This window comes from Bubalus kerabau, chromosome 4 (assembly GCF_029407905.1).
Source record: "Bubalus kerabau isolate K-KA32 ecotype Philippines breed swamp buffalo chromosome 4, PCC_UOA_SB_1v2, whole genome shotgun sequence".
NCBI classification, from domain to species: domain Eukaryota; kingdom Metazoa; phylum Chordata; class Mammalia; order Artiodactyla; family Bovidae; genus Bubalus; species Bubalus kerabau.
In genome coordinates, this window is record NC_073627.1 from 87,603,635 (window position 1) to 87,631,422 (window position 27,788).

At 43.3% G+C, this 27,788-nt stretch overlaps 1 protein-coding gene across 1 annotated transcript in view; it reads right to left on the reverse strand.

Moving 5' to 3' along the window:
- Positions 1-22,293, reverse strand: part of MTAP (methylthioadenosine phosphorylase) — a 46,936-nt gene extending 24,643 nt beyond the window's left edge. The window contains exons 1-4 of the mRNA XM_055577914.1: positions 22,092-22,293; positions 6,697-6,783; positions 5,488-5,546; positions 1,781-1,948 (exon numbers count right to left, since the gene is read on the reverse strand). Of these exons, the coding sequence (XP_055433889.1) occupies positions 1,781-1,948; positions 5,488-5,546; positions 6,697-6,783; positions 22,092-22,124 (347 nt within the window). The 5' untranslated portion in view covers positions 22,125-22,293. The remainder of the gene's footprint in view (positions 1-1,780; positions 1,949-5,487; positions 5,547-6,696; positions 6,784-22,091) is intronic.
- Between the last annotated feature and the right edge of the window lie 5,495 nt (positions 22,294-27,788).

Consider the following 27,788-nt stretch of genomic DNA (forward strand, 5'->3'; position numbering starts at 1 on the left):
ACATGGCACACAGAAGCAGATACCAGAAGATTTTAAGGTCACACAGCTAAGTGCCAAGACAGGAAGAAACCAGGTCTGATGGCGACACTCTTTCTATTCTCTTTGTGTCCCAAATGCTCTCATGGGAGCCAGTATGTGAAACATCTACATTTACTACATGAGAAAAACGTCTGGGAAATACAACAGTGTACAGTTACACCACTTAAGTAACAAATTAATCCCAGGCTTAGTAACCAAGCCAAACTTTTCTTTCCAGTATCATATATAATACTTTATAAATCCGCATCATTCTAGAGTTTTGTGTATTGCATTATTAAAAAACCACATTACACCCATTTTCTTAAGTCATTACCCCCAAACACTCGTCTTTGACAGCCATAGAGATTTTTATCAAGATATCCCCTAAACACAGACTCCAGCCTCCATCTCCCTTCGAACAATCATGTTCACGCAATCACTCAAGAACTACTGACTGAACAACCACAGGCCACGTAGTGTGGTGGGTGCTGGGCATAAAGTGGCAAACAGGAGATATGGGGTCTGTAACCTTCACAGTTCACATTCTAGAGGGGAAATTGTAAAACATGTAGTGTCAGATGCAGAAAAATGACTGGAAAAAATGAAAGGGGCAGGTAATGATTTTACTCTGTCCTCACATTGAACCACATGAAACTGCTGGTATTCAGCCATTTCTAACTTACAGAACAAGCAGTTGCATTTGGTTCAAGCTAGGAGCCTCATTTCATCAGGAAACATTTGAGAATGTTCCTGATGGACTGGGGATCATTTTAAATCCGTGAAAACAGAAGACACAGAATAGGATTGAATAAACTTTCCTCCTCCTGTAACAGATGCGGTAGGAGAGGCGTTGGGTATAGCGAGCAGGAAGAGCAGGACAGACTGAGGTGACGGTCTGGGTGACTGGGTGGGGGACTCCAATAGGAGCTACCGGGCGGTTTACTCTCTGTGGTACTTCTCCCCATCTCAAGTAGCAGAGTGCACTTACCCATCTCCATCGAGTGCATTCCAGGAGGTGGTTACTCCCACCAGGAATGGGAGGTGAAGGCAGTGTGTGGATGGGATCCCTAGGAGACCATCCACTCTCTCTCGTCATTTCTTCTCCTACTTCTAAATGCAAAGCCCAGGATCTTGGCAGTCCATCCTCGTTTAGTATTTTAGTAAAGGAACATTATATATTCCTTGTGCAATTCAGTAACAAAAAAATCCCCTAGTTCATGAACAAACTATTGATCTTAACATCAGAAAAAGACAACCAGACATTACGTGCCTCCTGATGACACACACAGATTCTTGCCAAGAATTCGAACCTGGTTCTGATCAGGCCTCCAGAATTAAGCACTGTTTTAGAAGGTAAATGCATGGGACAGAGGAACACACTAAAGGACACTTGAGGATGCAATCAGTAAGATCTAGCATGTGGGGAAGACTAAAGGACAAAAAAACGGAAAAACAGGCTTCTTTGGATCGTCATTTGAACAAATCAACTATAAAAAAGTTTGTGAGACAACAGGGAAAAAAATATTGCCTAGACACCTAATTCTAAAGAAATATGAAGTAATTTGTTTTTCAAAGAATTCTTATCTTTAAAAGTTACAAACTGATAAATGTTGAAGCTGGGAATTAGGAACTTGAGAGTTCACGAGGATTATTCTGTTTTGTTTCTATAGGCCTGTGCCACCTCTCCCCCAAGTCCCTACACTATCCCCTGGGGCTGGGAATGACCTTACAGGAGCCCGAAGCATCTTAAGTGACTGCTCACCTGTCAATGAACTGATCAATAATGATGATGTCGCCAGGCTGAATCTCTTCCTTCAAGGAACCGCAAGCTGTGGTCACTATGACATGTGTGCAACCCTCCTCCTTCAGAGCCCAGATGTTCGCCTGATAGTTGACTTTCGAAGGCATGATGGTGTGCTGCTTCCCATGCCTAAGGAAGGAGAGTAGACACAGGAGAGGAGTGAGCAGGGCATTTTCACACTCCTGGAAAAGAAAACTCATTTCCAGCAGTGCCTTCCAGCCCTTTCCAGCAAAGTGCTTTCCTTGGCAGAGGAAGAACGCAAACAGGTCAGGCAATTACCGGCCGACTTTAAACTATCTGGTTTTAAAGTGCAGACTTACTTTACTCTCCACATTGACTTTCCTATTGAGAGTAGGTAACAGCTAACTTAGAATTCACTCCCCGGGAAGACATGCCATGTCTATCCTGTAGGGCACCAATACCCCAGAATCCGAGGCATCTGGTCTCCCCTAAGCCACAACACAGAAAACAAGAGGTGCCCATGAAGAAACAGACAGAAATAGAAACTCCAGTTTCCAGTTTAATCTCTCCATTCTTTTCTGCCTGATCACCCAAATAAATTTAAATTTTTAAACATTTAAAATGCCAGATTTCCCAGTTGTTTGACATCAGCAGGTATGGTCCAGGAAGGGGTCATCTCACACACCACCACTGTTATGGGCTGAATTATGTCCCCTCCAAATTCTTAGACTGTATTTGGAGACAGGCTGTTGAATGAAGTAATTAAGTTAAAATGAGGTCATTAGGGTGGGTCCTAATCCAACACAAATGGTGTTCTTATAAAAGGAAATCTGGACAGACACATACAGAGAAGAACATGTGAAGATTCCTGGAGAAGACAGACAGTCTCTACAAGCAAAGAGAGGGCCCTGGAACAGAGCCTTCCCTCCTAACCTCAGAAGGAACCAATCCTGATGATCCCTTGGTCTCGGACCTCTGGCCTCCAGAACTGTAAGGAACAAACTCCCATTTCACTCAGCCTGTGGCTTCTTATTGTGGCAGCCCCAGGAAACTTCATACAGCCACTAATAATTTCCTGTCACACTTCACACAAAATCCAAACACCTCACCATGGCCCTCAGGTCATCTGGGCCCAGCCTGCAAACGGCCGCTTCAGCCCTCGCCTTTCTCCCGCCCCGCCTGCTTGGCCTTGCTGGCCTGGCTGCTCAGGCTTGGCCCCCATGTCACCTCCCCAGAGGCGTGCTTTCCACGACCACGGCATCTACAACACATCACTACCCGTAACCTTATTTTTCTTCCTGGCACCTACTGGCCACTCAGACTATATATTTCCTTCTCAACACCCGCCTTCCCACTAGCATCAGTGCTGAGAGGGTGAGCCCCTTATCTGTATTCTCTGCTGGTACCTAGAACTGGACTGCCATGACTAGTTCATTCATTGGACAAAAAACAGTACTCACACACACATTCTTTCCCCACTCTCTCTCTCTCTCATCCACCCACACCCACCCACCCAATGTGCCAGGAAACAGCCAGTGAAGGGAACCCAATTTCTAAAATTATTTTTTAAAAACTCACACCTTAGAGGGTATATTTACAAGCAGTATTTCAGAGTTAAAATTATCCCGAGCTGCTTGAAAAACTACAGACATCACAGGTAATGTTCGACTATAACAAGGCTAAGTCTCAGGAGACCAGTGGTCTTCACACATAATAATGCAATAAGCAGCCTCTCAAGGAAGTAACTGACACACAAAAATCTTACTGTGTACCACAATGATTTAAAGCTTGGGCTTTGAAGTAAAACTGCCTGGGTTTAAATCCTACCTCTGTCACTTACTAGCTGTGTGACCTCAAAGTCACTCAGCTCTCTCAGCCACGATTTTGGGGGGGGGGGGGGGGGAGGGGCAGGATTTGTTAAAACAGATGATAAAAACCAGTACCACAGGGTTGTTACTCAGTATCTCTTATATCATTCCATATTTATATTTTGAAATAACTTTATCTCTTCTGATCACTAACAACAGAATTAAGACTATCAAAATAATTTGTACGTTAACTGCAGATAAGCATATCAGGGTTTTTACCCCAAGGTCAAAAATGGCCTCTCAGAAGGTAGAAGTCCATGAATGCCCAGAAAGTACAGCTGCCCCTCCTTATCCACAGGAAATGCATTACAAGACCCCCTGTGGCTGCTATGCAGTTTTTTCCTACAACAGGTGGATACACTGGATAAAGAGTGATTCCTAGTCCAAGCAGACAGAGCAGGATGGCACAGAAATGAAAACTTATGAATTCTTTCTAGATTTTCCATTTAATATTTTTGGACCACAGCTGACCATGGGTAACTGAAATCTCCAATGAGAGTGGACTACTACTCTACATGCATTTTTCTAAGGCTGGTCTCCAAATCTCTGATTAGATTTTCAATAGAAGTTCAAACATCAGAAGGAGTTATGAACCACTACATAGAGTGGTTCACAATCCGACACACTTCAGTTCAGCTGGTAGGAGTATAAAACCTTCACCATGGGGCTACAACACCAACTATTTTCTCTTAAAAGTCTGGAAGAAATTAAGTGTTTCTCCAGCAATGACCACAGATTAACAACAAGGTTGCCTGAAACCAACCCTGTGTGACCATCTAAACTAAAGTTTAGTTTCACTGGTTTCAGCAAAGCCACTTCTGTTTCAAAAATGCAGTGTGGCACAGACCTTAGGGTGGGCTTCATTTTCATGCTGTGAATAATTCCTTCCTTCTCGACTGTGGGTGGACCTGAGATGCTTCTAGCCAGTAGAACACAGCACACAGGAGCTGGAAGTCACTACCATGATCAGGCCCCTCCTTCCAGCATGCACCAGAGACCTCTCATTGGCTTTGCAGAAGCAAGTTACTGTCTCCTGAAATGGCCATGGGGAGGGCCACAATGCAGGGAACATGGACAGCCTCTAGGAGTGACAACCTCAGTGCTTCAACCCTGAGGAACTTAGTTCTGCCGATTACTATGTGAGCTTGAACATGGACCTGGAGCTCCGGATAAAAACAAGCACTTACATATACCCATGTGACCTTGTGTGACCCTGAAGAGGACACAGATGAGCTGTGGCCACACTCTGGTTACTTGGAAACTGTGATAATGTATGCTGTTTTAGGCTGCTAAATCTATGGTCGTTTGTTATGCAGCAATAGAAAGCTAATATATGCAGTCTCACTCATTTCTAATCGTGAAAAATGACTTGTTCCTGTCTTTACGGAAGCGTATGCGCCTTGTCCAGGGAACAAGGGTATAGACACCATAGAGAACTCAACTTCAGGGACCTGAAACCCCGTCCCAAAGATCCAGAACTATTATTAAACAAAGGGTCACGAATAAAACAGTTTTTCTTGATCTTGATAAAAGACAAAAAAGAACAGAAGAAAACATTGCCTCTTGCTGCTAGAACTGAAAGCAGAGCTTCAAGTTTAATCAAATCATCACATCAGTTATTAGATTCTTCTAAGCATTTTCCCAACCTAAGTGTGTATGGGCAAGATCTTTAATCTCCTAAGTCAATAAAACCTACCCCCAAACCATAAGCGATAAAGAGGACTCAGATGCTATGGCTCCACCAACACATTAAAAACTCATATCTGCACCAATACTCTTTTCAGAATTTAAGTTAAACTGTCCTTTAGTAGTAACATTCAAAAGATTGAAATACCTTACCTTGCAAGGAGGACGCAATCAACATTCTTTATCTTCCCCAAAACTAAGGCATCAGAAGGCTGCACATAATGAAAAACGGTTACAGGTCAGTGATTTGAAAATACATAGAGCAACCAAAAAAAGCTGCCTTTTCAATTGCTCACCTACAGGATTCACAGAAACTTGAGGTCTGAAGATATATTTTAAAGACGTAAAGAGTCTAGATTTGATGGTTCAACTTAATCACTCAGTATTTACTGAGCCCTCTCTACTAGCACAGAGACATGTAAGACTTAGAAGGGTGTGTGCGTAGGTACCTTTTAGTAAGATCTATTTGTAGCAAGCACCCCTGGGGACTCTGATGCCAGACTGATCATACACAGATGTGTCAAGGGTTTTTGGCAGATTCAAGAACAGGTGTGTGAGAGTGAAATGCAAAAGGAGTAGGAGGCCACTCACAGGCAATTTATGAGCTCAGCACTGGAAGCATTTGCTGTGTTAACTAGGTTTCAGATAAAGGTCTGAGAACCTAGGAGGTGAAGAAAACATGTCAGCGAGTTGACAGCAGGACTTGGGAGGATGAGAGATCAAATCTAAGGACCTGGCTGAAAAGAGGGATTTGGGTTGGGACTGCCAGATGCAGGGATCTTTGTAGGAGGATCAGAGGAACCACAGGTTTGGAAGTACCCCCATGGAATTAGGAGAAGACAGACACCCTCCCCCTGGCTGGATGACGCATGGTCTGGGAAAACTAAACAGCCTCCTTTTAATAGACAAGGAGGAATGTTTTACTTCCAATTCAGTTCTGCAGTTGTGTTCTCAGTCCCCCCAAAATCTCCCCTTCAGCCAGGGTTTACTAAGAAAAGACCATTTGATATTTCCTCTCATTTGTTAAAGACTGTGGCATGACCGACAGGCCCCAAATTAGAAGCTGATTTGAATGCATTGATCTAGAGGGTACAGTTCCTGTGTTTGAAATGAGCATCTGGCTTCTAGGGATATAATTAAGAAATTTTTTGTACGTATTTAAAAGCTATGTTCTTGGTAGTCAAGTACAAGGCATCCTTAGGGACCCCGTCTCAGTTGGCAGAACTCCTGGCCCCTCTCCGCCTGGGGCAGGCAGCCCTGTGCTGCCAAGACAAAAGCAATTAACATTTTTTTTTGTAACTTAAAAAAAATCAAGCTAGCAAGGAAAAAGAAAAAAGCTAGTATGTCTCCATAAATGGATACCTTGCCAAATGGAGTATCCACATATTTTTCGGTTCTTCCCTCTAAGATTTCTGGATCATCCAGGCCTGTTCCACCAATTATTCCAATCTAAAGGAGACAATAAAAAGATACCACATTTGATCATTTTTTAATAGTAACAAATTCATCATTTTAAGCAAATTCATTTATCCATACTTATATGCTCTTCTCCATTCCTGCTAAGCCCTAAATTATTTTTAAAAATCTGAGCATTACTGAAAAGCAGTCATTTATTCAACAAGTATTCGAAAGCCTTCTGTATTTGAGAAATAACCAAAGCATGAGTCAGTTTTTGGGACTAAATCACATTTTTACTGACTATTTGAATAACAAATTAGCATAGAAAAGTACTTTAACTAGTTTAAGTTATAAAACCAAACATAAAGATAAGTAAATATGGTTGGAGAAAGTACTTTCTAACCAATTTTATTATCTTTATTGAATAAGTAATGGAATAAATGTTCAAAAGACAACTAGGATAGAAAATAGTTGGTATTTCCATTTGGTAAGGATTTCTCATTACCCCATTTGTAAAGAAATGAGAGATTTTCTTTCCTATGCCACTAAAATCAGAGCTGTAAGGGATCACGGAGGAATACAGAAATTTAAATTTAGCCTCATGTATATTTATGAAATCCAACTATCATTCATACATATGTAAATATAAGTAATTTGAAGGCCATAGTCCTAAATTATTTTTAAGTGTTATATTGCATGATTAACTTTATTGTGCTTATCCTCAGGGATTAATTTGAATTAAAAAAACCTGATATTACCCTCTAGAGTTAATCTAATTTGATGATTAAGACACACGAACAAAAACAATTACAAAGATAACTGATTAACTGTAAACTAAAAATTAAATAGCTAAAATCATTAGCAAGCTTTCCCTGGGCTGATACTTCCTAAAGGAAAAAAATTGTCAGCAATAAGCTACAGAGATGACTCATGACTAGAAACCTAATGAAAAGTCACCTGAGCATTTTTTTTTTTTCAATGACTAGCTTTAAATCTGTTGTCACCTGAGTAAAATTTCTATTCAACGAAAGAAAATAGCTCCTTGAGAAAAAAATTTTCCAAGTTAAGAATTAACTGAATATCTAAATAATTTTCAGATAGGGTTACACAAGTTGAATTATACTAATATGTGGCAAAGCATTTACCCCACTAGTTCTAGTCCCTAGAAAAAGACATTAGCACAGTAAGAAAAGGCACAATTGAGTAAGATTTTTACAAAGAACTTTAAAATTTGTACAGAATCAGGTTATATGACAGCACCTTGAAAGCATTCCCAATCAGGTGGCTAAACCAGTTTTTGAGGTTGCTGCCACCTTGTGGCACATTGTTGAAACCACAACAGGTTAAATACTGTATAGCAATTCAACATTTTCTGCTTTGTTAATCATAGGTGAAGACTAACCAGTACACTATTGCAGCTTTCAAATCAATGGAAGTGTTCATTCACTTAAGTCAGTGGGTTTAAATCATTCTAGTTCAGTAGAAAATTTTAAAATCACACTGTTTTATGAAATTCTAATCCTTCCTCCAGTTGGCACCTCCATTTTATCATTTTATGTACTGCCAAAGCATCGCAGATCATAGCTGGGATGGGTAGGGGATGCAATGAACTGTTCAGCCCATGTCATCACCTAGACCGCCAAATTCAGTTGATGACTCTGAAATCACTCTCAGCCTACTTTTGGGGATTCTACTACGGATGCAAACTTTGGGTGTTTTTTTTTTGGTTTCTTTATAATTTTTAAAAAAATACTACCACTTTGACTTGACTCTTTCCTCGGGCCAAGGCATCTCCCATTCTGGATTTAACAGTGGACTCACTCATACATACAAAACAAACCTGACTTGGCTGTGAAACCACTCTCTGTTTAGGCAAGCTAGCCTAGTACCACAGCAGTGAATAAGAAATGCCAGTTGGGGTCTTGCTCAAGTTCAGTGCCCTGGAGCCCACCCTCCGCTGCCCTAAGCTTCAGCCCATACCACTCTGGCTGCATAGTGACCATGTACTAGGTAGCTATTAACTCAGCCCCGGTGGGCATGATTTAGTTGCTGTTCAATTGCAAAGCTGTGTCCAAATATTTGCAACACCATGAACTACAGCACACCAGGCTCCTCTGTCCTCCACTGTCTCCTGGAGTTTGCTCAAATTCATGTCCATTGACTTGATGATGCCATCCAACCGTCTCATCCTCTGCCACCCCTTTCTCCTCCTGCCCTCAATCTTTCCCAGCATCAGGGTGTTTTCCAACAAGTTGGCTCTTCGCATCAGGTGGCCAAAGTATTGGAGCGTCAGTCCTTCCAGAGAATATTTAGTGTTGATTTCCTTTAGGATTGACTGGTTTGATATCCTTTCAGTCTAAGGGACTCTCAAGTCTTCTCCAGCATAATTTGAAAGCATCAATTCTTCGAAGCTTAGTCTTTTATGGACTGTCATATCTGTACATGACTACTGGAAAAGCTATAGCTTTGACTATAGAGACCTTTGTCGGCAAAGTGATATCTTTGCTTTTTAATACACTGTCTAGGTTGGTCATAGCTTTCCTTTCAAGGAGCAAACGTCTTTTAATTTCATTTATTTTAGTATTGGATATGAAAACAAGAGCTGTTACAGCTCAGAAAGGCCAGGATATGGTTTTTAGTACTGGAATTATCCGCAGGAGAGCCTGTCCAGTCAAAATGGCTTCAGTCAAAATGGGTTTATGAAAACCCATTATCTTATAAGGGATACAGAACAAGTGTGGCAACTGAGCCAAACCAGAGAACTGAATCACTCACCTTTTTCTTGCTGCCTATGGAGGCCAGCAGTGAAAAGATGTGGCAAAGTCGCCACCTGCTGGTTCCACGGTAAAGTACAACTAAGGGATGAAACTCCCAAGCACCAGTCGCGTAACTCTATCAATCCCAGTTCAGTTCAGTTCAGGCATGTCCTGTCCAGCTATTTGCGACCCCATGAACTGCAGCATGCCCGGCTTCCCTGTCCGTCACCAACTCCCGGAGCTTACTCAAACTCATGTCCATCAAGTCAGTGATGCCATCCAACCATCTCATCCTCTGTCGTCCCTTTCTCCTGCCTTCAACTTTTTCCAACATCAGGGTCTTTTCAAATGAGTTGGTTCTTCACACCAGGTGGCCAAAGTATTGGAGTGTCAGCTTAAGCATTAGCCCTTCCAATGAATATTCAGAACTGATTTCCTTTAGTATTGACTGGTTGGATATCCTTGCAGTCCAAAGGACTCTCAAGAGTCTTCTCCAATACCACAGTTCAAAAGCATCAATTCTTCCGCATTCAGTATTCTTTATGGTCCAACTCTCACATCCAAACATGACTACTAAAAAAACCATGGCTTTGGCTAGATGGACCTTTGTTGGTAAATGTCTCTTCTTTTTAATATGCTGTCTAGGTTGGTCATAACTTTCTTTCCAAGGAGTATGTATCTTTTAATTTCATGGCTGCAGTCACCATCTGCAGTGATTTTGGAGCCCAAAAAATTAAAGTCTGCCACTGTTTCCCCATCTATTTACCATGAAGTGATGGGACCAGATACCATGATTTTGTTTTCTGAATGTTGAGCTTTAAAGCCAACTTTTTCACTCTCCTCTTTCACTTTCATCAAGAGGCTCTTTAGTTCTTCTTTACTTTCTGCCATTAGGGTGGTGTCATCTGCATATCTGAGGTTATTGATATTTCTCCCGGCAGTCTTGATCCCAGCTTGTGCTTCATCCAGCCCGGCATTTCTTATGATGTACTCTGCTTATAAGTTAAATAAGCAGGGTGACGATATACAACCTTAACATAATCCCTTCCCGATCTGGAACCAGTCTGTTGTTTCATATCCAGTTCTAACTGTTGCTTCTTGACCTGCATACAGATTTCTTAGGAGGAAGGTCAGGTGATCTGGTATTCCTGTCTCTTTCAGAATTTTCCAGTTTGTTGTGATCCACACAGTCAAAGACTTTGGCATAGTCAGTAAAGCAGAAATGGATGTTTTTCTGGAACTCTCTTGCTTTTTCAAAGACACAGGGGATGTTGGCAATCTGATCTCTGGTTCCTCTGCCTTTTCTAAATCCAACTTGAACATCTGGAAGTTCACAGTTCACATACTGTTGAAGCCTGGCTTGGAGAATTTTTAGTATTACTTTGCTACCATGTGAGATGAGTGCAATTGTGCAGTAGTTTGAGCATTCTTTGGCATTGCCTTTCTTTGGGATTGGAATGAAAACTGACTTTTTCCTGTCCTGTGGCCACTGCTGAGTTTTCCCAATTTGCTAGCATATTGAGTGCAACACTTTCACAGCATCATCTTTCAGGATTTGAAATAGCTCAACTGGAATTCCATCACCTCCACTAGCTTTGTTCGCAGTGATGCTTCCTAAGGCCTACTTGACTTCACATTCCAGGATGTCTGGCTCTAGGTGAGTGATCACACCATCATGGTTATCTGGGTCATGAAGATCTTCCTCTATAGTTCTTCTGTGTATTCTTGCCACCTCTTAATCTCTTCTCTTAGGTCCATACCATTTCTGTCCTTTATTGTGCTCATCTTTGCATGAAATGTTCCCTTGGTTATCTCTCATTTTCTTGAAGAAATCTCTATCTTTCCCATTCTATTGTTTTTCTCTACTTATTTGCATTGATCCCTGAGGAAGGCTTTCTTATCTCTCCTTGGTATTCTTCAGAATCTGCATTCAAATGGATGTATCCTTTCTTTTCTTCTTTGCCTTTCGCTTCTTTTCTCAGCTATTTGTAAGGCCTTGTCAGACAACCATTTTGCCTTTTTTCATTTCTTTTTTTTTGTGGATGGTCTTGATCACTGCCTCCTGTACAATGTCACAAACCTCCATCCATAGTTCTTCAGGCACATCTATCTATCAGATCTAATCCCTTGAGTCTATTTGTCACTTCCACTGTATAATCATAAGGGATTTGATTTAGGTCATACCTGCACAGTCTACTGATTTTCCCTACTTTCTTCAATTTCAGTCTGAATTTGCAATAAGGACTTCATGATCTGAGCCACAGTCAGCTCCCGGTCTTGTGTTTTGCTGACTGTATAGAGCTTCTCCATCTTTGGCTGCAAAGAATATAATCAACCTGATTTCAGTATTGACAATCTGGTGATGTCCATGTGTAGAGTCTTCTCTTGTGTTGTTGGAAGAGGGTGTTTGTCATTCCCCTCCAGTCTCTAAATTCAAATGGTCAACACAGTATCTGCCTTGATAAAGGAACTGTGTCTTCTCATTTACACATCATAGGCACTGTGCTAAGTGCTTCAGTGGCCTTACTTTATTTACTTTCCACGGTCATCCTGTAAAATAGGCTCTATTGTGTTAATACCCATTTTACCAAAGAGCAAACAGAAACACAAAAATTAAGAAATTTTTTCAAAGAGCAAATTATAAAGAGCAAAGCTGGGATAGGAACCCTGGTTTTCATACTCAACCACAATGATGTATTACCTGCCAATATACCCTGGAATCCATAATAACACCCTACCCTATTAGAACCGATGCAATGAACACGAACTTGAGCAAACTCTGGGAGATGGTAAGGGACAGGGAGGCCCAGTGTGCTGCAGTCCATGGGGTCGCAAAGTAGTTGGACACGACTGCGACTGAACAACAACAACAATTAGAAACCTGTCTTCATGTTAGGAAGAAACTGATGCTCGGTTCAAGTTCTGGACCACAGTCACAGAAGCATGGAAATGCAACTCTGGGCGCCTGAGTGAACCACCTCAGAATGGAGGGGGCAGTCCATCCACGACCTCATGCATATTTATCCGGTCTTCAAGGTATGGCATGCATCCAAGCAACCCTAGAATGCTCAGGAGAAGTGTTCAAGGTCTGAGATGGAATTTCTGGGCCAGTTCTGCCCAGCCAGGATTTCTTCACTACACAAGATAAAGTTCGGAAATAAGAATCCCCTGGTCATTTAAGGCCACTGCTAGATTTTAACATTAAGTTGATTCTGCCCACATTTTTTTTCCACTTGCAGTCCAAGTCAGACTCTTCAAAAACAAGAGAGGGCTTGACTTCTTCTGAGACTGTGAAAGCATTCTATCTAAATGCTGGCAAGAATGGTTATTTTCAATGATGCCAGAAGGGTTCATGCTAAGCCTTACTCTGTGTGCAACTCTACTGGCAACTGATTTCACATACCTCACTTGCTTTCAACAACCACTCACCATCCCTTTGAAGCCTGGAAATACTACATGGAGGAACCTAGAACTCCATGAAGGCACACTCAAAAATACCATAACCCTAAGCAGGTGAGATTAGCCCCTGTCAGGGAGATGGGCTGCCTCTGAATTCGTCAAGCCCATGATGAGGAAAGAGCCAATGCTCCAGCTGGCGGCAACCCCTGCTCTGAGCACTGCAGTCCTTCAGCTTTGGTCACCACTGACAGGTCTGAAAGTACAGCAGACAAAAGTCCTCCTCTTAATGGGCTGACCTCGCTGTGAGGCCTTCGAGCCAGAGTCTTGCAAAATCTTGGAAGGTCAGCTGTATGGGGAGTGTGGCCAAATGTCTCACTCTGGGAGCGTGGCCAAATGTCTCAGTCTGGGAGCCTGTCCAGAACATGCAATATGGTCCATGGTGAGAGCCAGCGGCTCCATCTCTGACAGGAGGCCCATCTCTGTAAGCCACCCTAGTAGGTGATGGTTATGGATGCCATTGTGTTTTACATCCATATGTTGAAGTTCTAACTCCTAACCCCTCAGAATTTGACTATTTAAAAAATTTCTGAAGTACAGTTATGCTACAATATTCATTTAGGTGTATGGCATTGTTGTTGTCCAGTCGCTAAGTCATGCCTGACTCTTTGCCACCTCATGGACTCCAGCACTCCAGGCTTTCCTGTCCTTCACTATTGCCTGAAGTTTACTCAGATTCATGTCCATCAAGTTGGTGAAGCTATCTAACCATCTCTTCCTCTGCTGCCTCCCTCTCCTTTTGTGTTCAGGCTTTTCCAGCATCAGGGTCTTTTCCAATGAGTTGGCTGTTCACATCAGGTGACCAAAGTGTTGGAGTTCCAGCTAAGTGATTCAGTTTTTGTAATGATACGCGGGCGGCTGCGACAGCGCACAAGCATGGCCGAGAGGAGCTAACCCACGCCTGCGATCAGGGGCAGAAGCCGGGGGGACCCCATGCCCAAGGTCGGGGGTGGCTGAGAGTGCCAGGCTGCGACGGCACAGGAACAGCCAAAAGGAGCTACCCCATGTCCAAGGTCAGGGGCGGCGGCTGAGAGTGCCAGGCTGCGACAGCGCTGGAGCCAAGAGGAGCTACCCCCGGCCCGAGGCCAGGGGTGGCGGCCGGGAGGAGCAACCCCACGTCCTAGGAGTGGTGGCTGCGCAGGTGCACCTAAAGGAGCTCTTCCACATTCAAGGTCAGGAGGGGTGGCCGTGAGGAGCTACCCCTCGTCCAAGGTAAGGAGCAGCAGCTGTGCTTTGCTGGAGTAGCCATGAAGAGATACCCCACGTCCAACGTAAGAGAAACCCAAGTAAGACAGTAGGTGTTGCAAGAGGGCATCAGAGGGCAGACACACTGAAACCATAATCACAGAAAACTAGTCAATCCAATCACACTAGGACCACAGCCTTGTCTAACTCAGTGAAACTAACCCATGCCCTGTGGGGCCACCCAAGACTGGCGGGTCATGGTGGAGAGGTCTGACAGAATGTGGTCCACTGGAGAAGGGAATCGCAAACCACTTCAGTATTCTTGCCTTGAGAACCCCATGAACAGTATGAAAAGGCAAAATGATATGATACTGAAAGAGGAACTGCCCAGGTCGGTAGGTGCCCAATATGCTACTGGACATCAGTGGAGAAATAACTCCAGAAAGAGTGAAGGGATGGAGCCAAAGCAAAAACAATACCCAGCTGTGGATGTGACTGGTGATAGAAGCAAGGTCTGATGCTGTAAACAGCAATATTGCATAGGAACCTGGAATGTCAGATCCATGAATCAAGGCAAATTGGAAGTGGTCAAGCAGGAGATGGCAAGAGTGAACGTCGACATTCTAGGAATCAGCGAACTAAAATGGACTGGAATGGGTGAATTTAACTCAGATGACCATTATATCTACTACTGCGGGCAGGAATCCCTTAGAAGAAATGGAGTAGCCATCATGGTCAACAAAAGAGTCCGAAATGCAGTACTTGGATGTAATCTCAAAAATGACAGAATGATCTCTTTGTTTCCAAGGCAAACCATTCAATGTCACGGTTATCCAAGTCTATGCCCCAACCAGTAACGCTGAAGAAGCTGAAGTCGAACGGTTCTATGAAGACCTACAAGACCTTTTAGAACTAACACCCAAAAAAGATGTCCTTTTCCTTATAGGGGACTGGAATGCAAAAGTAGGAAGTCAAGAAACACCTGGAGTAACAGGCAAATTTGGCCTTGGAATACGGAATGAAGCAGGGCAAAGGCTAATAGAGTTTTGCCAAGTGAACGCACTGGTCATAGCAAACACCCTCTTCCAACAAAACAAGAGAAGACTCTACACATGGACATCACCAGATGGTCAACACTGAAATCAGATTGATTATATTCTTTGCAGCCAAAGATGGAGAAGCTCTATACAGTCAGCAAAAAAAAGACTAGGAGCTGACTGTGGCTCAGATCATGAACTCCTTATTGCCAAATTCAGACTAAAATTGAAGAAAGTAGGGAAAACCACTAGACCATTCAGGTATGACCTAAATCAAATCCCTTATGATTATACAGTGGAAGTGAGAAATAGATTTAAGGGACTACATCTGATAGATAGAGTGCCTGATGAACTATGAAATGAGGTTCGTGACATTGTACAGGAGACAGGGATCAAGACCATCCCCATGGATAAGAAATTCAAAAAAGCAAAATGGCTGTCTGAGGAGGCCTTACAAATAGCTGTGAAAAGAAGAGAAGTGAAAAGCAAAGGAGAAAAGGAAAGATACAAGCATCTGAATGCAGAGTTCCAAAGAATAGCAAGGAGAGATAAGAAAGCCTTCCTCAGCGATCAATGTAAAGAAACAGAGGAAAACAACAGAATGGGAAAGACTAGAAATCTCTTCAAGAAAATTAGAGATACCAAGGGAACATTTCATGCAAAGATGGGCTCGATAAAGGACAGAAATCATATGGACCTAACAGAAGCAGAAGATATTAAGAAGAGGTGCCAAGAATACACAGAACTGTACAAAAAAGATCTTCATGACCAAGATAATAACGATGGTATGATCACTCACCTAGAGCCAGACACCCTGGAATGTGAAGTCAAGTGGGCCTTAGAAAGCATCACTGCAAACAAAGCTAGTGGAGGTGATGGAATTCCAGTTGAGCTATTTCAAATCCTGAAAGATGATGCTGTGAAAGTGCTGCACTCAATATGCCAGCAAATTTGGAAAACTCAGCAGTGGCCACAGGACTGGAAAATGTTTTCATTCCAATCCCAAAGAAAGGCAATGCCAAAGAATGCTCAAACTACCACACTACTGCACTCATCTCACTCACAAGTAAAGTTATGCTCAAAATTCTCCAAGCCAGGCTTCAGCAGTACGTGAACCGTGAACTTCCAGATGTTCAAGCTGGTTTTAGAAAAGGCAGAGGAACCAGAGATCAAATTGCCAACATCTGCTGGATCACTGAAAAAGCAAGAGAGTTCCAGAAAAACATCTATTTCTGCTTTATTGACTATGCCAAAGCCTTTGACTGTGTGGATCACAATAAACTGTGGAAAATTCTGAAAGAGATGGGAATACCAGACCACCTGACCTGCCTCTTGAGAAACCTATATGCAGGTCAGGAAGCAACAGTTAGAACTGGACATGGAACAACAGACTGGTTCCAAATAGGAAAAGAAGTAGGCCAAGGCTGTATATTGTCATCCTGCTTATTTAACTTCTATGCAGAGTACATCATGAGAAACGCTGGGCTGGAAGAAGTACAAGCTGGAATCAAGATTGCTGGGAGAAATATCAATAACCTCAGATATGCAGATGACACCACCCTTATGGAAGAAAGTGAAGAGGAACTAAAAAGCCTCTTGATGAAAGTGAAAGAGGAGAGTGAAAAAGTTGGCTTAAAGCTCAACATTCAGAAAATGAAGATCATGGCATCTGGTCCCATCACTTCATGGCAAATAGATGGGGAAACAGTGGAAACAGTTATTTTTCTGGCTCCAAAATCACTGCAGATGGTGACTGCAGCCATGAAATTAAAAGACGCTTACTCCTTGGAAGGAAATTTATGACCAACCTAGATAGCATATTCAAAAGCAGAGACATTACTTTGCCAACAAAGGTCCGTCTAGTCAAGGCTATAGTTTTTCCAGTGGTCATGTATGGATGTGAGAGTTAGACTGTGAAGAAAGCTGAGCGCCAAAGAATTGATGCTTTTGAACTGTGGTGTTGGAGAAGACTCTTGAGAGTCCCTTGGACTGCAAGGAGATCCAACCAGTCCATTCTGAAGGAGATCAGCCCTGGGATTTCTTTGGAAGGAATGATGCTAAAGCTGAAACTCCAGTACTTTGGCCACCTCATGCGAAGAGTTGACTCATTGGAAAAGACTCTGATGTTGGGAGGGATTGGGGGCAGGAAGAGAAGAGGACAACAGAGGATGAGATGGCTGGATGGCATCACTGACTCGATGGACGTGGGTCTGAGTGAACTCCGGGAGTTGGTGATGGACAGGGAGGCCTGGCGTGCTGCAATTCATGGGGTCGCAAAGTGTCAAACAGGACTGAGCTACTGAACTGAACTGAACTGAATGATACTCTATTCAAAGTTAGTACAAAATATTGACTATATTTTCCCATGTTTATATCCTTTTTGGTTTTTAATTTTATACATAGTAGTCTGTATCTCTTAATTCTATACCCCTATCTTACCCCATCCCTGTCCTTCTCCCCATTGGTAACCACTAGCTTGTTCTCTGAGTCTGTTTTTTTGTTATAGACATTTGTTCATAGATTCCACATACAAGTGATAAAGAGTATTTGTCTTTGAGTTATTTCACTAAACCTAATACTTTCTAGGTCCATCAACACTGTTGCAAATGGCAGAATTTCATTCTTTTTTTTTAATGGCTAATATTCTATTGTGCATACACACACACACACACACACAACCTCTTTATCCATTCATCTGTTGATGAGCACTTAGGTTGCTCCCATCAACATGATATTTGTAGACCCTTTATTTTTGGCTGTGTGAGTCTTCATTGTTGCGTGTGGGCTTTTCTCTAGTTACGGTGAGCAGGGGCTACTACTTTTCACTGTGGTCTGTGGGCTTTACTGCAGTAGCTTCTCTTGTTGGGGAGCATGGGCTCTAGGCATGAAGGCTCAGTAGTTGTGGCTCTCGAGCTCTAGAGTGCAGGCTCAGCAACTGTGGTGCGGGTGCTTAGTTGCTGCACACGTGGAATCTTCCCAAACCAGGGATCAAACCCATGTCCCCTACATTGGTAGGCATGCTCTTAACCACTGGCCCACCAGGGAAGTCCTGTCGGCTTTTTGATGATAGCCATTTTGACAGGTATGAAGTGATCTCATTGTGGTTTTGATTTGTATTTCTTTGATGATTAGTGACATTGAGCAGAATTTGACTATTTTTGGAGAATGGGTCTTTGAACAAGTAACATTAACTAAGGTCTTGGGGTGGGGGCGCTAATCCAAAATAACTGCAGGTTCAGAGCATCATGGTTTTAATTTAATCCAGCTCTCCTTGCAAAGTCAAGGTATTATTCTAATGGGTCAAAGTGTTAATCACTCAGTCATGTCCAACTCTTTGTGACACCATGGACTATAGCCCGCCATGCTCCTCTGTCCATGGAGTTTTCCAGGCAAGGATACTGGAGTGGGTTGCCATTCCCTTCTCCAGGGGATCTTTCTAACCCAGAGATCAAACCTGGGTCTCCTGCATTGCAGGCAGATTCTTAGCTACCAGGTAAGCCCAGCCTTTCCTTAATCTGTACAACTATGAGAATCAAATGAAATAATGCATTTATATCTGTCACTGTTTCTATACACCTTCTCACCTCCAACTAAAGTAAAATTAAAAAAAAAGCTTTCCTTAATTCAACAACAAGCCCTTATCTCTGTCTTTCTCTGCTACTCAGAACACAACCCTGGCTGTGTCGTCTCCTCACCAGGCGGTCTCTGCCTCAGGGGTGCCCAACCAAGTACGGAGGCTCTCCTGGGAGGTGCCTAGGAACACACGGGGACATTTCTGGCCGTCACCATGACTGGGGGGATTGCTACCAGCATTTTGTGGGGAGAAGGGACCCAGGATGTGTTTGTTTATTGTCCAACAATGCTCAGGACAGTTCTACTAAGGGAGGAACCGTCCTGTCCTTGGGTCTCTAGGCAAAAAACAAAGGCTCATTGTCATCTGGTTTCCAGTTGGGGTCTGCGGGTTGTCTACCAGTTTTTAAGGTCACTCAAGGACTTTTCAGTGTAAGGTCTACACTCAGCCAGCAAAAAGGAGAGTTTCAAAGGTCTGTTCTCCACAGTCTACACTCCATAACTTGCCCATCATCCCCCTTACTACCATTTTGTTTACAGCCCACTACCCAACTATGATGGGACCACACCCCCTCCTTGTCATAGCGGTCATGTAAACAAGATTGATTTTTAATCTCTCAGAGTAAAAGCTGGGCAGCTGCCTAAGGGAGCCATGGCCCATTAAAGGAGCCCCTCAGAATGGCAAAGGCTGGTTCAAACCTTCTGCATGGTTAAGCATGCCACCCACCCATGCCTGGTGCTGTAGGATATGGTATCTCTGAGGTCCTCTCAGACAATGGCTGCTATTAATTCTGTGGGAGAGTGTCCAGAAGGCACTTAGGAGGCTGCTTGCTTATGGACACACTTTATAACCCCTCTTCCTTAAAGCTGCATGACCTTTCTCAACACAGTAAAACAGGGCACAGGGACCACACATGTCAGAGTTCAGAAATGGCTCACAGCATCTAACTGGTGGAATATCTACACCAGTTCAATCACTGTCTAGGTCCAACTGTGTAATTATGGACTCTTTAGGTGACCTTTCTGGGCCTCTGAAAAAAGAGATATGTGTGGTTATATGGTCTTAAGGAACACTCTAACTCTACATTTTATGATCTGGGGCTAGGATATGGTTTTCGTTTCATTGCTCAGGACATTAGCATCTCATGTTCTTTATATAGGATCTTGCCTCAACAGCCTGGCAGACATGGTGTAGGAATGAAGGAATTGCAACAGCAAAGTTTTCACCTGTTCTGACTCCAAAGAGAAGTCAGCAGGCAGGCCCAGCACTATTTGTACCTATTTATTTTATATTCAGCAGCTGGTCAAGAACAAATATATATCATTCAGTATGTATATCAGAGTTCTAATCACAGTGCCCATTCTTCACTTAAATACACTGCACTGATTTTACAGGGAAACTGTGTGGTAGGGAGAATGCCAAACAAGGTTAAAGTGAGACTGTTTTAAATATCACCCCTCTCTGTCTTTAACGTCACTTTAAGTGTATTCCTGTAAGAGAAAGGCAATAGTTTCTTGCTTGCCCACTGAAAGCTGCAACCTAATTTAATTTTTGGAAAAAAGACAATCAAAATTAATCTCAACTCCCTCACTTGGAAGCGCTACCACTGAATAAGTTTCAGCCATGTGCTAAAGACAATACAATTCTAATGTCCCAGCAAACCCTACAGTAAGGTTCTCATTTTACTGAAATGAAAAAGAGCTTCATAAAAATTCTGCTTTGTTCTCTATGACTGATAAGGAAGAGACAGTCTACAAATACTTGTTTAATGCAAGATTCTTTTCAAAATGGGAAAAGGAATTTAGTATCTTAAGTGTGACTGTAACTCTGTCCACCCCACCCCCTTTTCTCTAGTGTCTCTGATAGCTACAAGGGCTACTAAGGAAATCACTCTGGCTGAGTACACACTGACCACAGATTTGCTTTCTCCTGCTGCTGCTATGTCGCTTTAGTCGTGTCCGACTCTGTGCGACCCCAGAGACAGCAGCCCACCAGGCTCCACCGTCCCTGGGATTCTCCAGGCAAGAACACTGGAGTGGGTTGCCATTTCCTTCTCCAATGCATGAAAGTGAAAAGTGAAAGTGAAGTTGCTCAGTCGTGTCCAACTCTAGCGACCCCATGGACTGCAGCCTACCAGGCTCCTCCGTCCATGGGATTTTCTAGGCAAAAGTACTGGAGTGGGGTGCCATTGCCTTCTCCGTTGCTTTCTCCAGGGGAACTGAAAACTGATTCCACAAAACGTGGAATCATGGACCTTCCTATCTCATCAGCCAAGAATGTCTAAAGCCAGACAAGTTAACTGACCTCTTAGCTGGTTAGGCCTGAAAGCGATGTTAACTTTGATCATTAATTTACTTCTGTGGACTGTAATTCTACATTCTCCCCCCGCAACCAGGACCAACAGGAAGAAGTGCTTAAAAGCCCCTGGGAAACTCCTTGCAAACCTCGGAACTAGGGCCTTCCTCTGGTCAAAGCTCCCACAGCACAATGATCCCTTATACGGAGACTTCTGAGGACCCAGGGCACAAGGAAACTGATCTCCACCTTTCAAGGTTCCCCACAAAGCAGTTTGGGCTTCCCTGGTGGCTCAATGGTGTAAGAATTCGCTGCCAAGCGGGAGTCGGGGGTTTTATCCCTGGGTCGGGAAGATCCCATGGAGAAGGAAATGGCAACCCACTCCAGTATTCTTGCCTGGGAAATCCCACGGATAGAAGAGCCTAGTGGGCTATGGTGGTCCATGCGGTCCCAAAGAGTCCCACACGACTTAGCGACTAAACAACAGCAAAGCAGGTTAAAGCCAGAAGTCTCCAAACAGGGAGCGGCCCAGTACTGCTATACTCCATTTCCGTGTTGTAAATACTCTCACGAGTCCCCAAAGCGGAGAAGGCCTACGTTTATAACACAAAAAGCCGGAAGCTTGCAAAAGAGCAAGTATGCAGTTTTCCCACGTGGGCCGCAGGCAGAGGGCCAAGTCAGAGCGGAAGCGTTTAAGTCGGGCAGGGCTCAGGGCTCGAGGAGACCCTCAGGGGTTGTAAGTGCCCACCCACGTGGTATAAGCAGCCCCAGCCTGACCCATCTGCTCAGAAAGGTACTTGCAGTACTGATTCGCGGCCCCTCTCCGAAGGGCGTGCCTTCGCCCTGCGTGAGCAGCTGAGACCAAAGGCAGGGCAATGGCAAACTCTGCAATGGTTTCCTGTCCCTCGCTCGCCGCTCCGGGCTAAACAGCCGCAGACCCTCCCCGCCGCGGCGGGGGCGCCCCGGCTAGGCGCACGGCCCAGAAGCGCTGTCCCCCCGGACGGGAGAGAGAACGTAAAGGTTAGGGAGGATCGCAGCAGCCAGAACGACTAATCTCACCTTCACGGCAGCGGGAGTGGCACCTGAGGACATGTCTGACGAGGAAGGAGCGGAGGCCACGCTCGGAATGCAGGAGGGGAACAGAGGAGCTACGCGGGTGCAGGCGCGCGGAGCGGGACTGAGCAGGGAGGTCCCGGGGTCGGCGGTGGCTCCTCCTCTTCCTCCCGGGGACAGCTGGATTGGCTGCTGGCGTGGTCTCTCCCCCGCCTCCCCTTCTCAATTCCTGATGCCCGCCTCCCGCCTCTTTTGCAGACCTTTTCGGTTCTCTGTTGATTTCCCCGCACCCCGCCTTACCCCGAGTTGTAGCTAACGGGTTCATGATAGTGATAATAATGGGGACCGTTGATTGACAGCTTATGCTGTTCCAGACTTTGTGCTTTGCACTCTCATCGGCTCCGTTAACTTTCACAAGAACCCGACAAGGAAGAGCAGCGCTTCTGGCGCCGTCTCATATCCATGGCAAGCTCGGCCTCATCTGTAGAGCCAGGCCCATCCTGTTCCAAAAGTTCTCGGGGGCGGGGGAGGGAGAATCGTGGCGATGAGGGGACAGGCTCTTCGCTTAGGCTGCCTCCAGCTGCGAATGCGGGGCGGGGTGCGGTTGACTGGTCTCATCCCCGCGACTCAACCGGGGGTTTGCTCCTTTCTGTTAAGTCGTTGGAGACAGAGCAGAGGTGGGGTTGGCTGGCCCAAGACTCTGGGATAACAGAAAGAAAAAACAAAGTAACGTGCTGCTGGATAATGATAACCTTTCTGACCTACAAACTCTGGCTATGGGGCAGGTTTTCCAGGGGATAAAACATTCATTAACTTCCAGCCTGGGTCCACGGGGCCAGGGCCAACTTCAACCCTAACTACCCCAATCAAAGTCCAATTCAACTAGATTCAGAATCCGGATTTCTGTCTTCATCACTCAACACTAGATGGGCACCCCCTACCCCCACCCGCCCTTTCACTTTGCACCAGCCCTCATTTGGGATAATCCAATTTAAACTCTCTGGATGGATTGAATTCTCTTCAACAAAATGCTGGGTGACAGTGATATTCTGATAGACAGAAATGTTGCAAAGATTTTACTCTGGGGGTGTGAGAATGGCTGTGGAGGGGTGAACTTCCTTTTTTCCCTACAGCAGTAAAACACTGAAACCCCACACGAGTATAATTTCATTCAGACATCACTGGGTGCTTCCCATATCCTGTTTACTTAAAACAGTAAAAAATTTCACTCATTATTTGCTCAAGATTTAAATTTTCTTGCAATGTAAAGTTTTCTTCTGTTTCTTTTAAATTATAAAATGAAATGGCAAAGTGAAAGACTGAAGTGCTCCTTTGAAAGGGCAGGAGGCTGGGAGTTCCTCCTGAATGTGGTTTCCAGGAGCTTGTCTGCTGACTGTCCTGTTGATAGCTCACTACTCGGAGGGGAACCATTGCAGGGACACAGTGACCTTGGGTTATATGGTGCCTCACAGTTAGGGAATCTTGACCAACTTAGGTGCTCTGATGTAAGATAACTACCACCAGAGTTTGAACCCTTATCAATAAGAAACAATAAAACACAGTTACAACCCTTAGGTAAGAGGTCTGCAAACCTTGCCTACAAAGAGGCAAAAAGTAAGGCGTGTGTAAAGTTAAAAAACACAGACAATATCTAACTGAATGAGCCTGGCTATATTCCAGTACAACCTTATGGACACTTAAATTTGAATTTCATGTACTTTTCACCTGTGACAAAATATTCTTTAGATATTTCAGTTCAGTTCAGTTCAGTCGCTCAGTTGTGTCCGACTCTTTGCCACCCCATGAATTATTTACCCAGTCACTTAAGATTGTAAAAATTATCCTTAGTCTGAAGCTATGCAAAAACAGATGGAAAGCTGGGTCAGCGGTGGAGAACCTGTCCTGTTGCTGATAGCCCACTACTCATAGGGGAAAACCATAGATAATATCTAACTGAATGAACTTCTCTCCTCCCAGAAGCAGATGACCTTTGGGCTGACTTGTCAGACAATGCTTTGATAGGCAGGCAATGATCTTTTTGGCTTATTTCCAAGTTTGGATAATTTTTTTTTCTTAACAAGGCCCAGAATCAAGGTAGGCCAAAATTTCTGATAGTCAGTGGTCTCTGCCTTTATGATTGGTATAGAGAATCTGGAATAAGATAAGATGTCTATAACCTTTTTTGCCCTGCTGTTCTTGCCCTGTAAATTCCCTCTGTTTATTTGTACCTTGTCGTTCTGAAGACAATTCTGAAAAAGTACCCAGGCCACCTTATAACAGTTCTGATTAAGGTACTATATAGATATTTCAGTGGTTTAGTTGCTAAGTAGTATCTGACTCTTTTGCGACCACATGGACTGTAGCCCACCAGGCTTCTCTGTCCATAGGATTTCCCAGGCAAGATTACTGGAGAGTGTTGCCATTTCCTCCTCCAGGGGGTTTTCCCTACTCAGGGACTGAGCCCGAGTCTCCTGCATTGCAGGCAGATTGTTTTACTGCTGAGCCACTAGGGAAGGCCCAGAAATCCCATATTTAATAAAAGTGGAATGTCCAGCAATAACATGTAACTTGTATCTTTGATTGAGGGAGGTATCACATGATTTGAAATGAGATAATAAGGGTCAGTTTTGACCAGCTATTTTGAACCTGATGTGCTCGAGATAGTTGGAGATTCCCTTATTTAACTGTCTTATTTCATCCAATCAATTTCTACTTCTATAGTTTTTTCCATTACTTATTTCTACCATGAGTTCATTTTGCCCTAAAATGCCTAGAAATAGCTTCCATTCAAGTCATCTTGTCTCTTCTTCCATGTTTACTTCAAATTGTGTCTGTCCTTTCATTTCTGGAGATCCCACCAAAGGTGAATCATTACGTATTATTTGGATTTGTTGACGGAAAATCTTGACCACTCTCCCTAGAGCAGTGCTGCACAGGAGGAATGTATTCAGGTTAACAGAATGGCTATCCATCCTGGAATTCCAAAATCCTCACATACTCTGAGGTAGTTATTATTGTTTCTATTGTAAGAAAAGGAATATCAAGATGAATTCCTAAAGCCTATTCACCTCCCCTGGTGAAGCAAAGAGTATTCAATCTTGTCATAAAGAGACATGGAACAGACTTAGAGAATGAACTTATGGTTACCAGCGGGGAAGGGTAGGGGAGAGAGGGAGTTTGGGATTGACATGTGCACTCTACTGTATTTTAAATACATAACTAAAAAGGACCTACTTTAAAAATAAATACATTTTAAACAAGATAAAAATGACATTACATGAAAATGCTTGAAAATAAAAATATATGCTATAGAGTATCTATGTAACTAAATCATTCTCTATATCTCCTTCTTATTGTGAAACATAGGCATCACGAATTCTCAAAAAAGAAAAAAAAATAGAAGGAAAGAAAAGAGAAAGAGACACGGGCATTTCTGTGCTCTGGAAGAAAAAGGACCAGGATGTTTTAAGTGCTCAACTGTATTTTAACATACAGTTGCCATGTAATATGCTCTGTTCAGTAAATCAGTATCTGAGCTATGACAAATGTTACATGCTGAATGTTTGTGTCCTTCCAATATTTGTATGTTGAAATCCTAACCCCTCCCCATGTGATGGTATTAAGAGGTGAGACCTTTGGGAGATGATTAGGTCACGGAGGAGGGTATCTCATGAATGGAATTCATTCTCTTGTAAAAGAGACCCCAGAGAGCTTCCTTACCTTTTCTGCCCGTAAGAGAACAATCACCTATGAACTAGGAAGCAGACCCTTACTAGACGCCAAATCTGTCAGAAGTTTGACCTTAGACTTGCCAGCCTCCCGAACTGTGAAATATGCTTGCTGTTTGAGCCCCCCAATGTGTGGTATTTTTTTGTAATAGCAACCTGTGGTATCTTCTTTTCATTCTGCTTTTAAAACATGAGGCACACCTGTGGGCAATGGAGAAAAATTAAAATATAGGAAATAACTTATAACGTTTCCTTATTTCCCTGCTAAATCCATGTGCTGTCTGGAAATAATATCTTAAAAGTAAATTGAGAATGGGGTCATGTTTTTCTTCTGCAAATCTTTATGAACAACAATAAGAACAGCTAATATTTCTTGAAAACTACAAATTCTTCATTTAACCCTTACAAACACCTTGGATACTGTTATAATCCCCATTGTAGAGCTGAGGAGACTGAGAAAAGCTGACTCACCCTCACCCCTCTTTTTCTGCTTATTTACCTTTTTCAAAAGCTTCCTTGTCTATTTGGGCCTTCAGTCTTCTCTCTCCCACCCCCACCTGCCATCTAAAAGTCCATCAAATCTATCACTGTTGATAAATTTTAAATGTCCAGTGGCAGTTTTTAATGTTACTTTTCCTAGGGATCTGGGAATTTTACAGAGATTAAAACAAACTAAGATAATAAAATTTTAGGTGGAATGTGATGTTAGAGAAGGCACAAGGGTATGGTGTTATTATGCCAATTATCACATAAGGCTCAGTACATTTAAGAAGTTTTCTCAAATTTATATAACTAGGTAATTGGGATTCAGTCCTCAATCTAACTGCAAAGTCTAAATTCTTAACGACTGTATTATCCTTCCCACCATGTGCTGGGCCTTAAGCTAAGAGCTGAAGAGAGAAAGATGTATAACTTTATCCCCTCTCAGCCCTTAACAAACTGCCATCTGGTGATAGGAGTCAGAAAGAGAAGTCAGATATTATAATACATTGTGGTGAGGGTGAGGGTAGAGACTGCCACTAGGTACTATGAAAGGACAGAGCAGAGCACATTTCCTGGTCTTCCTGGAGAAAGTTAAAACATCAGACAGAAAACTTGTTCCAAAAGGAACATACTTGTGTTAAACTCATCTAGCTCCTTACTAAAAAGTTTTATGCTTGTAATGGATTAAAGAGGGTGCAGCAAGTTGTCATGACTGGATTTCCTCATGTTCACCGTGCCTACCTACACTCTGCTTTTCCCTCTCCCGCTCCTTACCTGTCCTCCCTATCCATTCTCTCTTTCTCATCCTCATATTATTACTAAGCCCAGGCATCACAGATTTTGTACAACTGATTTGATGAGTTCTCAGTTCAGTTTAGTTCAGTTGTTCAGTCGTGTCCGGACTCTTTGCGACCCCATGACCGCAGCACACCAGGCCTCCCTGTCCATCACCAACTCCCGGAGTTTACTCAAACTCATGTCCATTGAGTCGGTGAAGCCATCCAACCATCTCATCCTCTGTCGTCCCCTTCTCCTCCTGCCTTCAATCTTTGATGGGTTCTAGGGACGTGTAAAAACAGATTTCATGTAATTTTGCCTTGGAATTCTTCTTTGTTCTCTCCTCGTCACATTGGTCAGTTTTGTGTCTCAGTCACCTGCAGACAGCATGGTTTGTAGGTGCATAGGATGGCTTACGTTCTTTAATTTAATGAAAAACTGAGTGAACGGCTATGCGAGTGAATGAATAGAGGAACGAATGCGTTAATTATGTTTGGTTTCAGCGAGAATTAAAGTTCAGAAACGCTAAGGAATTTGAACAGCAGGGGGCAGCAAACGTTAGCTTTTTTGTTGTTGCTTTTAACCCTGCAAGTCAACACGGTCTAACGCTTGAGTCATATTAGCTTCATATGAGAAAGAGAGTGTGATAATTTAAAGGTTAAACAACTGTCCTCAGCTCCCATTGCTTGTATAGAACAAGGAGCCTTTTTTTTTT